Raw genomic sequence first — 12,473 nt, forward strand, 5'->3', positions numbered from 1 at the left:
AGAGAGGGAGGGAGGGAGTGTACAGGACAAACAAGATTGACGAGTCCCCCGTTGAAGACCGTCCCAGCAAAAAGCTGCTGACTGACTTTCATATCTGTGTTTATGTTTTGTGTTCTGTACTTTTCCATATTAATATGGACAACTTAAATAACTATCAGGAAATAATAAGTTATCAATATTCAACTAAATTAATTTATATGTGATCTGTTATTGGACTCGAGCTTATAAAGTGCTTTTAGTCTTCTGACCACTCTACACTCCATGTCACACTTACACATTCATTCACACACTGATGGTGTGTAGTATCATTCATACTGTACGCCGCCATGAAGCAGCATATAAAGAGACACACACACCAAAACAGAGCGTTCAGAGAGAGCTGGTTTCTACAGGGTCACATCCTCTGCTGCTTCATCTTATATTTGGATCAAAGCTCAGAAACACTGATGTTTCATTTAGAGCACAGACTGATTTAAAAGGTGAAAAAAGGGTATAATATTTAATATAATTTGTCAGGAATGTATGTTTTTTTTTTTCCTATTAGTTTTTCAATATTATTTTTATTCTAAATTAATTGCTTTGAGAAATGTTCCTGGTTTTAATTTAAAACAATAATAAATCAATAAATAACATTTTAGACCAGAGGGGCGTGTTTATGTTTTCACAGTCATACAGGAAATGCTTGTGAATTTCCGGTTCTCTGACGTCACACTTCTTCCCAACATGGCGGCCTCCTTCACCGTCCGCTGCGCGGTTCTGCGCAGGGCGCTGCTTGGAGCTCTGAGTCCGGTCAGCCGGACCCCGTGGCCTGCTGCCTCCTCTGCCGGGCTCCGGTGTGTTTGCTCGGCGGCTCCGGCAGGAGCTCCGCCGGTGTTCGTGGAGTCCGCGGAGGGATATGAGTTCGTGGAGCGGCTCATCCCGCCGACACGAGTCCCCTCTCCGCCGAAGCACTCCGCTCCCCCCCCGTCGGGATGGACCCCTCCGGCTGAGTCTCCGCCGTCCCTGCCCTACATGATCCGCCGCTCACGCATGCACAACATCCCGGTGTACACCGACCAGACCCACGGTAACCGTAAGATCACCGTGGTACGGAAAGTGGAGGGGGACATTTGGGCTCTGGATAACGAGGTGAAGCAGTTTCTAAAGGAGGTGACGGGGAAAGACCTGCCCACACAGGTGAACGAGGTCACCGGGACCCTGAAGGTCAAAGGTCATTATGACGTGGAGCTGAAGGACTGGTTGGCCAAAAAAGGCTTCTGACGTCAGAGCTGTCCGTGTGGATCTAACGGTGTGGACCTAACGGTGTGGACAGGTAGAAGGCTCCTCTGATATGTCGACACCTTCAAACTTTGTCCTGCAGGAGTTAAAATGTGTACATACTGAAGTTTAAATCAAGAAACAATAAATGTAGAAGAATAACCGTGTGTCTGTTTACCGGTCTGTCCAATCAGAGCGGAGGAAGAAGCGACCTATTTCTTTAATAAACTTTGTGTTTCTTCTTTGTTTGCGTTCACGTCTTTACTGTTGTTGTTCTGGAAATGTTTTAAAGGTCTCATCAGACCTGGTACCTGGTCTCATCAGACCTGGTACCTGGTCTCAGGCTGGGTGGACTTTAGATTTTAAATCAGACCTGGTACCTGGTCTCAGGCTGGGTGGACTTTAGATTTTAAATCAGACCTGGTACCTGGTCTCAGGCTGGGTGGACTTTAGATTTTAAATCAGACCTGTAAAAACGTCTCTGACTCATGAACTTCATTTGTAGTTTGATCTTTATCCCGGGTCGTGACCACGACCTCCCCGGCGTCACGCTCTGACAGTGAAACGCCCCCTAAACCCAAGATGAAGATTTCTCTGGGATATTTGTGGTCTTGGTCTCTGTTGGTCTGGTCTGGACTACAACAGGACCTCTGAATAATTAGCCTGTGTCTAAAACATGAGATACCTTCTAACAAACGTGAACTTTGATTTATCACGTTTTATTTTGAAGGTTTCGGTTCTTTAATAACGCTGCAGAGTCTGAACGATGACATCACACAAAAGGAAAACTTTATTTCAACACATTTAAACTGGACGAAACGTTTGAAGATGAGAAGGTGAAAATAAATACAGTCTGGAGTTTCACCATCTCCGCACCGTGTCAGGGACGTCCTCAGGAACCAATCAGAGAGGAGAAGTCTTTGATCCGCCTGGCGAGTTCTTCCACCTCCTGCTCTGTGAACCGACGACAGCGGTAGAGATGTTTACAAAGGAACGCCGCCCGACCACAAAACCATCAACTCTCCAAAGACAACGAACCTAACGAGCGCTTCTCTCCTCGGCTCCAGTACAGAGGGCGGGTCTGCAGCTCGCTCACTTCCTGTGTCACGCACGCCGACGCTGCACAGACCTCTGTGATCACGCCTAGCTCCTGAGAAAACACACACACATTAACACGTGTGTGTGTGTGTGTGTGTGTGTGTGTGTGTGTGTGTGTGTGTGTGTGTGTGTGTGTGTGTGTGTGTGTGTGTGTGTGTGTGTGTGTGTGTGTGTGTGTGTGTGTGTGTGTGTGTGTGTGTGTGTGTGTGTGTGTGTGTGTGTGTGTGTGTGTGTGTGTGTGTGTGTGAGAGAGAGAGAGAGCCTACAGTGATGAAGGCCAGCAGTAGTCGGTGAACTCTCTGGAAGACGTCGGTCTCCGTGCTGAAGGTGGGCGGGGCTCTGCTGCAGTACGACCTCAGGTCCGACTGGTAAACATGGCTGAAGGTCGACATCAGCTGCTGGAGGTCACATGCCGCCACACGCAGCGAGCTCGGGGGTACGATGGCGGGACTCTGAGCTCCGTCGTTCAAGAAGTCACACTGAGGAGAACAAGAGAAGTCAAGGTGACGCTGGCAGCGTGTTTGTGACATCACTGATCACATGACCCCCTCACCTCTGACTGCAGCTGCTGCAGAGCGTCCTGAGTCTGCTGCAGCAGCGCCGCCACGTCAGCTGCTTCTTCTGTCGACGGCTTAGACGATTTCACGTTCTTTCGTAAAGCCCTGTCAGAAGAGGTGCGGTCGTCATGACAACAGAAGTTTCACCTTTGACTTGACGGCACGTTTCTTATTGAAAAAGTATCCCAAATGTAAAACAATAATGAGCGTCTCCGTACTGATGAGTGGTCATTACCCATCATGCTCTTCACTCAGTCAGCTGGGGCTCTAATGTGTTACTGTGTTACTATGTGTGGACGTCGTTCTACCTTCTCTGATCTGACTGTAGAGAGTCACAGGCTCCTCTGAGACCACGTACCTGATGTGAGCAGGCCAGGGGTTGAACGACGGCTCGAGCATCTGAGCGAGGAGAGGCAGATTCTCCGCTGCGTACAGTTCGTTCAGAAGCATCTCTGCGTCCCTTCGTTGTCCTGCAGACTCGGTGCGACCCGGCACCAAAGTCAAGAGCTGCTCCAGGAACTGAAGCTGCCTGTGAGGACTTGCATCACCCTGGAGGACAGAGTCCACAGCTCTTTATGTTTCTATATTCTACGGGAGATATTAGTGTATATTGATAAGATGGACACGAGCCCCTTACCCTGATCAGGTCCAAGTCGTCTGCTTTACACAGCATGAGCTCGTGTCCCAGCAAAACCAGCTCTGTGTTCAGAAACAAAGCACATCAGGAAAACTTCATTTTATTCTGAAAGAACTAAAATCATTTCACTGTTCAATAAGGTTTATGTAAAAAGAGTCCGAAGCATGCAGGAAAGTGATCTGTGTTACCTTTAGTCAAACCTTCAGGGTCTTTGGATCTCACCGACCTCGCCTTTGAGTTGCCAAAGTTTGGATTGATCCTGTAAAGAGAAACAACACAGAAGGTTTAATAATGTTTCTTTGATATAAACCATGAAGAGTGATGTTGGAGATGATTCGACCTGCTGCAGATCCAGACCAGGATGTCTGTGCGGTGCTGAGACGGAGAACACAGCAGCTGCAGCATGCTGTCAGCCTCCTGCAGGTACAGACCGTCCACCAGGGGGCAGCACACAGTCTAAAGAAGGACACAACAGGAGGGTTCAGTTTCAAGAAGATTATCTTCACACCTGCCTGTTCGACAAATCATCATCTAATTCAGCCTTGGATAGGTCTGGAAAGATATTAACATCACTCACATTGATTTACCTATTATTAGAAACACACTGTGAAAACCAGGATTTAAAATAAATATTTATTATTTCACACTCATTTATTTTTGATAAGTGTTCATGGTGTTGAATTTTGATTAATTCAAGTGATCCGGAGTAATTAGGTAATGCACACCTGTAGTTCTCCAGATGTAGTTCTTTAGATGTAGTTTTTTTAGATGTAGTTCTTTAGATGTAGTTCTTTAGATGTAGTTCTTTAGATGTAGTTTTCTGGATGTAGTTCTCCAGATGTAGTTTTTTTAGATGTAGTTCTTTAGATGTAGTTTTTTTAGATGTAGTTTTTTTAAATGTAGTTTTTTTAGATGTAGTTTTTTAGATGTAGTTTTCTGGATGTAGTTCTTTAGATGTAGTAATGACGGTTTTAATTTCGTCATTAGAAACTTTGATTTGTGATTTGAAAAGATTGTAAGATGTAAAATGTCGGATTTAAACTTCGACTGAACCCCGGACAAACATTTAACAGCCTTCATATATGAAAAAGAAAAAGTTATTTAACTTAGTTTACCTGAAGGGAGGAATAAACACCTCGAGCCACTTCTTCTTCTTTAGAGGCACGCGCCATTTTCCAAACAAGCTTCAGATTCTTCTTCGGTGGTGTTTGATGTTGTTTGGCAGACCAGCTTAAAGGCGCTTTACCGCCACCTACTGGACTGGAGAGCAACAGAGAATTAAAAACGTTTTGCTTCTGCAAACTTCTGAACGTTGTAGTTTATATACATTTACTAGAAGTTCATCAGAAACTGAAACTGAAACAGAGAGCATTAAGTTATGTTCACATGTTTCACTGTTTGGACCTATAAGTAATTATTATTATGTTTGATATGTTTTATTGTTGTCACATTTCACCATTTAATCATCTATCTTAACTCTGAGCTGCTAGAAAAACAGCATTTCAGATACAACGGATCAATAACTTATTTTATCTTTATCGGGGGTCAGGGTGTACAAATAGTGACATCACTTCCTAAAGAGAAGCAGTAATTTATTTTTTTCTGTTTCCACCTGAGAGAGTGAAGTTTTTTTCCCCCACAAAAATCACAGTTTACATCGAAAGTTACAGACCGAGCTTGACTTAACAAGACTTAATAAATAAAGAAAAAAAAACATGAACAAATAGAACAATAGAAAATAAAACACAAACACCTGAGGTCTAAGCTGGAAGCAATGACTTTAAACTTTGAGTTAGTTCAGCAGCTTGTTTAGTTCTAATCTTTATAATTGATTTTTGTAAATTTGTTAATTCATTTATGAAAATGAGAAAAAGTGGTTTGACTTTTAGAAACAAGAGAAGCAGTAATTACAGTTTACAATGAAGCATATTCAAAAGCCTTGACTTTACAGAACTGAGCATAAAGCGTCATAAACAACAATAAAGTAATATTTCAGTACTTTTATTGTTTTCAGGATCTTGCTGCCTGGCTCAGGATTTACTCCAGTCCACTAGGTGGCGGTAACGAGCGCACACGTCCCCCAGCTACTCGTCTACATCCCGGAATATGTAGAAAATAAAGTCATTACGTCACTTCCTGGATGTGGGACCGTTGTTATTTTGTCCTGCGGAGAGACAAGTCTGATTACTGATAATAATCGGATTAAAGAGCGGAGTGTTTACATATATTAAAGCCTTCTATATGTCCGGTGTTACCGGAAGTCCTGTCTGCTCGTCTGCACGTGCCACCCCGTTCCAATGAAGAAGAGGAGCTCGGAGAAGAAGCGCCATGTGGTGTCCTGGATCAACAAGGCGGAGTGGGACCAGGTCCTGGAGTACCTGTACTCCAAAGACCCGGGTCTACAGAGGTACGCCCTGAACCGGATCTCCGCCTGGAAGGCCCGGTACTCCAACAGCACCCCGGTGGCCGTGGACTGCACCGCGGACCTGGTCCGGTGTCAGGTGTTGGACCGGTCCGGACAGGTGGGCGGGGACGACCTGGTCTTGCTGTACGGAGCGGCCCTCGTCCGGTTTGTGAACCAGATCACGGAGAGGCAGCAGGGGCGGACGGCCCGACCTCTCCGGAGGCTGGCCGGAAACCTGAACATCCCGGAGTGGGTTGTGGACCTGAGGCATGACGTCACTCACCGGAAGCTGCCGACTGTGAAGTGGTGCCGAAAGGGATGTAAGGTGGTTCTGGACTGGCTCCAGCAGGAGTACTGGTCCAGGCAGCTGGGAGGCGGGGCTAATGAGGGCTGGGACTGTCAGTCAGACTGGGATGAGGAGGAGCTGGACTTGAAGCGCCAAGAGGACGAGCTGCTCGCCAAGCAGAAAGAGATGGAGGCGTACAAGACGGCCCGAGAGCTCCTGATCTCGTTTGAGAGTGAGCAGTTTAAGGCGTGTGACGGTCTGCAGGAGGAGCCGGGCGTGTGGCCCGCCCCCCTGGCTGACATGAGCTGGATCCTGGCTGAGATCAAACAGTTCTCTGTGGAGTCGAGCGCCCTGCTGGTCGACGTTCTGTTAGAAGACGGGTTTCTGGTTCCCACCGTGGAGCAGCTGCAGACTTTAGGCTGCGACTCTCCCGACGCTGACGGCATCAGTGAACCCAGACTCCCTCAGACCTTCCTGCGGTTCTGGCTGCCCCTCCTGAAGATGCTGAACTCGCCGGCGTTCCTCCACCTGCTGCTGGAGAAGCTGTTTGCTGAGCTGAAGCTGCTCGCCACAGAGCAGGTCGCTCACAGAGTCTTCTACATCTCCGCCTGGATCTCTGAAGTCTTCGTCTGCAACAGCAACAAGTTTGAGTTTCACTTTGAGACGAAGGCGCAGAAAAAGAACCGCATGAAGGACAGGATCTTTGTAAACCGCATCCAGCTGAGGTGGCAGCAGCTGCTCTCTGCGTGCCTGGACGCTCCCTGCACCTGCACGCCGCACCTGCTGCAGCTGATCCTGGACGACATGGAGCATCCTCTCCCTCTGGACACCCGGCAGAGGCTGCTGCAGCTCTGCTCCATCTACACGCAGTCCGCTCCCCCAGAGTCTGCTCCTCCTCCTCCGCAGCAGCAGCAACACAAACAGCCCATCTACACTCTGGAGAGCCTGCACGAGAAGCTGCAGCAGTCCCGGCGTCACAGCCACGCCGCCCGCTCACAGGCGGACTCTGAGCGGCACGAGTCCTCGCAGGAGTCTTCAGATGTTCGTGAGAAAGCAGAGCTGCTGCGAGGCTCTCCCTGGCAGGTGTGTGTGGACAAAGTGTTGTGGAAGAGCTTCCCTCTGGGTAAACTTCCTGGACAGTCCGATGACCCCGCGTGCCTCATGGTGGAAAACTACTCCACCATGACAGTGTTTGACCAGCAGGTGGAGCTGGAGAGCAGCAGCACACTCAGCGCGGCCGGAGTCTCTGCACCCATGAGGACCTCTGAGGGTCTGCTGTGGAGCCACAGTGACGTGAACAAGCTGAAGACTGGACTCAAACTGTTCTGAGCTGCTGGGACTCTATGAAAGTGAACCAGAGCTGCGGTAAAATGTACTCATGTTACCGAAACCAATCGATCAGACAGGTGTGAAGGAGACCAATAAATCCAACCTGCACCAAAACGTTGGCAGACTTTCAGTGTTTTATTTTCTTCAGTGTGCAGGAGTTTTTCATTTCACCATTAAAACAAGAAGTTCCCAAATACTGGTTGTCGAGGACTTCTGCTTTTGTTTCCGTGGTAACTAAACAGTTGTTGATTATGTCTGAACCTCAAACACTCTTTATTTACTCCAGTCAGTTTGAATTAAAGGAAACTACAGGCGAGAAATGTTTGACCTCTGTGCCTAAGAATGAGTGAAATCTTTGATTAATAAAGAATAAAGAGGAAGTGACTTTAATGCCAGAAGAGTCTTTTATTCATTTCAAACTCAATCTGTGGTTTCAACGTCTGAAGAAGAGAAGTTACTGCTCATATTTCTTTTAAGAATTAAAGGAGATTTTTATCTTAAAATGTCAGCAGGAACTAAAAAAGGTAAGAGTTGCTGTTTTCAGATTTGAGAAGATAATCTTTGTCCATTTGATGATCCCCCCCCCCCTCGGAGGGAAATGACCACGTAACATTACAGCTCAGAATAAAAGTATAAATACTTTACTCTTTACTTTATTTCAGACCCACAGGTCCATCTATAAATACAGGACACTAACTAATAAAAAATACAAAAATCAAGATAAACATGTTCATTATTTACATATATGTTCGTACATGTTTGTGTGTACATGCACATGAATCATGTTTATATATAAACATTCTCTTACTTTGAAAAGGTTTTTAAGTCAAATAAATCAGAAACAATCCAGACCGTACATATTTATTATTACATTTAGTTCACAGATTGTAGTTCTATTTAAAACCACTAGTCGGCGCTTATGTAATATGTTTGGATGCCAATCTCCATTAAAACCACCGAAGAAGAGTTCGTTTTCCGGTGTCGTCCTCGCGTCGATCGTTTTAGGCGCCATCGTGGTCCTTTGTAAGTCGAGTCTTTGACCCGGGTCGAGACCTGTTCTGGACCCAACTGGACTTCCACCGAGGTCTTTGGATCCTGGTTTTTTTTTTAAAATCTTTATTAATCTTTTAAATTGGACGGTAAGTTTGTCGTCGCGTTAAAAAAACTGCTGCGTCAGTCCTGTTAGCTTCATGCTAGGTACCGTTTAGCTTAATGCTAAGATAAAAACCACAGAGGAACTCTTAAAGTGAAATGTTTACTGTCGTTAATGTGAAAGCATTTATTTAAACATGAAGATCTGATATTAGAGGGCAAAGAGAGCAGCACAGTCTGAGGTTAAAGAGACATCACAGTTTAAAATAATAATGATTAAAAACCATCTAAGTGTTAAACACCTGAGAGTTACTCACCTGAACTGATCGTGTCTGCGGGGACTGGATGACGTATTAACACAGGTGAACAGATCAGTATACAGCATACAAAGCAACAGGCCGCTTTGAAGCAGAAAGTTGGATAACGTTTGGTCAACGTTTGTCCAACACACACCTGAGTCAGGAGATGAAGGGTTAAACTAGTCAGGAGATGAAGGGTTAAACTAGTCAGGATATAAAGGGTTAAACTAGTCAGGAGATGAAGGGTTAAACTAGTTAGGAGATGAAGGGTTAAACTAGTCAGGAAATAAAGGGTTAAACTAGTCAGGAGATGAAGGGTTAAACTAGTCAGGAGATGAAGGGTTAAACTAGTCAGGAGATGAAGGGTTAAACTAGTCAGGAGCTAAAGGGTTAAACTAGTGAATTATTAGTTTGCACTCATTACAGTTATTTTATTATAAAAGAAATCAGGTGATGAAATACAATGACTTAACTTATCAAAATAACAAACAAACAGCTGAGGACTATTTTATTTATTGATATTATATCATAGTTTAAATTTATAGCATTATGTTAAATACTAATTACGGATTTACTGCTCAATTCAATTTTCTTTTTGTAGCTCATGTTATGTGAATGTAAACTCAATGTGTTATACAAACACAAACCCTTTAAAGATAATCAAACTGGCAGCACGAGAGATCAATGTTTTAAGACCACTTTAAAAAGAACCTCAGATCAGCAGCTCGTTTATTTAAGAACACGTTATTGTTCTCTGAGCTTCATTAAATCAAATGAAACCCATAAAATGTTCCTGGCTGATTTATTGAATAATTTCACCCGTGTTTGTCTTTGTCTCCACAGGTGAAGAATCATCTGGTCTTTTTGTGCACGGCGTCCCCGCAGCACCATGATCACCAGAAGAAGAGGTCGCTCGATAAACGCCTCAGAGGTGCGCTCTCCGGAGGTCGAGGTGGTCGACGCTTTGGAAGCTGAAGATCTCCCAAGTCTGACGGAAGGATTCCTGGCGGATGATATCGACACCACAGGAATGGAGCTGGATGACCTGTTTGGAATAGAAGACTTGAAATGGACACTGGAGAAAGATGTCACTTCTCCTCTCTTCGATATTGAATTAGCTGATGATTTGGGGGTCTGCGGCGCCAAGGATCAAGACTCCGGCGTTGAAGCTTCGACGGGCTACTCTCCGGACAGAATGGAATCTGACGTGAAGATCAAGAACAGACAAAACCAGTCGAGGAACGTGATCAACAAGAACGCCATTGCTGCCAGAATGAATCGCCTGAAGAAGAAAGAATATGTGGACAGCTTGGAGAAGAAAGTCGGGATCCTGTCCACGGAAAACGCCGGGCTCAAACAGGAGAACAGCCAGCTGACCAAGAGGGTGGAGGAGCTGGAAGATGAGACCAGGTACCTGAGGGCTGTGCTGGCCAATGAGAGCATGTTAGCCCAGCTCTTGTCCAGGCTGAGCGGAGTGAATGGGATGAAATTATCTTCCTCGCTTTTCCAGGGGCACGACGCCAATGACCACGACTACGCGTTACCCAGGAAGCGTGTGAAAGTGGAGGACAAAGAGACATCGGGTGGCGTGTGTCTGCACGTGGACAAGAACCACGTGTCGGTGGAGTTCTGCACCAAGTGTGCAGAGAGTGCGAGCACGGCGCTCAGGATGTAGGGTCAAGTACTTCTCTCTGTTTTCAGACATTCAGACTGACCTGCACAGGCTGGATGAACACATAACGCTGCGAGCTGCACAATGTGCATGTGTTGTTGTGATCATGTCTGAGTACACCTTACTGCTAAACCTTGTTGACAGTTTCTTCTAGGTAATGGTTGATCCACCATGCGGGCTGAGCTGCTCTCTGAACACCTTTACCTGCCTGACTCCATGGTAAGGATCAGACAAGCACTGTGTTGTTGTTTCTCACAGGAAGGGGGCGCTCAGGAGCCTCCTCACTACTCTGTAAACTTCCTGTTCCCTGTCAGAGGACTTTGTTCTTTTAATGTGTAACTCAGACTGTAAACATGTCATAATGAAGGTGAAGGTCCACAAAGAGACGAGGACAGTGTCACATTGGGGGGGGGACGGAAAAAAAAAAAAGACAAGTGTCTGCATATATTTAGTTTTGATAAGAATCGACCTCTTTGTGAACCGTCATCGTTGTACAGAAGAATACTTTAATTTAGCGCCACCTATCTTTCTTTATGCTAAAGTGGATTCTGCTGGTGGAAGGGGAAGAGGCTGGACAGCAGCTGCCAACACGGCCTGGTATTTTTTTAAAGGTAGTATCGGTAACAAATGGTATTCATTAATTATCTTCCATCAATACTCCACCACACCTGCAGCTGCACACGCTAAGAGGTTTCATGAACTCTTTCTACCAACATGCTTGAAATGCTGACAGCCAGTGTTTGAGTGTAACAAGTTGTAAATGTGTAAATAAGTTTTGATTTCTCTGGAGGTAAATGACCTCTGAAATAAATAAATCTTATTTTCATTGTTAAGCTCTTATGTGACATATCAGTTGTCTTTGTTGATGTGAACCTTTGATATTAATGCTTCTCTTTTTCTCTCTCTGAACAGCAAGCTCTCTGCCGATAAACCTCTTACTTTTGGGTCAAGTCTGGTAAAGGTTTTCAAAATGAGAGGAAGCAGCGAGCATGAGGGCGTTTATTCTCCAGCCCAGGTTTTAGCCCACGTACCCTCAGAAGCTCACATAGCCTGCTCTCATTTCATTTGTTGCTCTTTTCAGAGAATAGAAACAATAATACAGAAACGTTTCTTTCACTCGTTGATGCTGGTTGGGTAAAATCATGATGACATTACAAAGTACCCACACGACAGCCGTCAAGCTTCCACACCCTGCTGCTTCATGCTCTGTACATCAACTACAGCTTCTCACAGGGTAAAGCTGCTCTTACTTCCTGACTTCAAGCCTCCACTTCCTGTAAGGAACGGCACCTTTGAGATCTCCTCAAAGTGGCTCTATGATACTGAGAGGGCCACTTCAGAACCGTCTCTTACTTTCTGCTGTAGCCACCGCACGCACGCACACACACACACACACACACACACACACACACACACACACACACACACACACACACACACACACACACACACACACACACACACACACACACACACACACACACACACACACACACACCCCTCCATGTTAGTCAGGAGGGAGGGTCTCTGCTGTGAGCTGCTTCATGGCTGCAGTGTTTCTCCTGTTTGATCAAGTTGAACTCCCTTTGATGGCTCAGTGACTCCCTGACTTTCTACACTGATTACAAACAAACAGCTGTTGAGACCCATGTGTGCTGGTCTGACCTCTGACCTCCAGAGTGTGCACACCTTAGCTCAGGCTCATTTGTCATGATGGTTTAAGAAGAGTTAAAATGGTTTCCAGCCAGTCACTACGATGAGTGAAATAAACCTTTCTGGACTAATGTGATCCATGTTCTGTCAGGGTGTGTAATGCTGCAGCCCTGACATCACACACCTCGC

The 12,473-nt window shown here is 45.6% G+C and overlaps 4 protein-coding genes across 5 annotated transcripts; 3 read left to right on the forward strand and 1 right to left on the reverse strand.

The window, feature by feature from the left end:
• The first annotated feature begins 661 nt into the window (after positions 1–661).
• On the forward strand, positions 662–1,502 carry mrpl49 (mitochondrial ribosomal protein L49). Its single transcript, XM_079372901.1, has one exon. The coding sequence runs from the start codon at positions 679–681 to the stop codon at positions 1,258–1,260; it is 582 nt and encodes a 193-aa protein (XP_079229027.1). The 5' UTR covers positions 662–678; the 3' UTR covers positions 1,261–1,502.
• Positions 1,503–2,029: 527 nt separating this feature from the next.
• On the reverse strand, positions 2,030–4,808 carry haus7 (HAUS augmin-like complex, subunit 7). Its single transcript, XM_079372900.1, has 9 exons — positions 4,665–4,808; positions 3,890–4,005; positions 3,738–3,808; positions 3,550–3,611; positions 3,271–3,461; positions 2,909–3,017; positions 2,622–2,834; positions 2,296–2,407; positions 2,030–2,211 (listed from the first exon to the last, which is right to left on the reverse strand). Exons 1-9 carry the CDS (start codon positions 4,719–4,721, stop codon positions 2,150–2,152), a joined length of 993 nt encoding a protein of 330 aa, XP_079229026.1. The 5' UTR covers positions 4,722–4,808; the 3' UTR covers positions 2,030–2,149.
• An 842-nt stretch (positions 4,809–5,650) lies between these two features.
• Positions 5,651–7,568, forward strand: las1l (LAS1 like ribosome biogenesis factor; the record flags this gene model as incomplete). Its single annotated transcript, XM_079372902.1, has 1 exon — positions 5,651–7,568. The coding sequence occupies exon 1, from the start codon at positions 5,847–5,849 to the stop codon at positions 7,566–7,568; it is 1,722 nt and encodes a 573-aa protein (XP_079229028.1). The 5' UTR covers positions 5,651–5,846.
• A 978-nt stretch (positions 7,569–8,546) lies between these two features.
• crebzf (CREB/ATF bZIP transcription factor) lies at positions 8,547–11,325 on the forward strand. Of its 2 annotated transcripts, XR_013778490.1 has the most exons (3): positions 8,547–8,707; positions 9,803–10,850; positions 11,174–11,325. XR_013778490.1 is itself a non-coding variant. In XM_079372899.1 (2 exons), exon 2 carries the CDS (start codon positions 9,849–9,851, stop codon positions 10,632–10,634), a length of 786 nt encoding a protein of 261 aa, XP_079229025.1. In that variant the 5' UTR covers positions 8,547–8,707; positions 9,803–9,848; the 3' UTR covers positions 10,635–10,995. The 2 variants fall into 2 exon arrangements, 1 of the variants encoding a protein (XP_079229025.1); XM_079372899.1 differs by lacking the exon at positions 11,174–11,325 and having other exon boundaries at positions 9,803–10,995.
• Positions 11,326–12,473: the final 1,148 nt, after the last annotated feature.

Source organism: Symphodus melops, assembly GCF_947650265.1.
Source record: "Symphodus melops genome assembly, contig: scaffold_330, whole genome shotgun sequence".
NCBI lineage: Eukaryota > Metazoa > Chordata > Actinopteri > Labriformes > Labridae > Symphodus > Symphodus melops.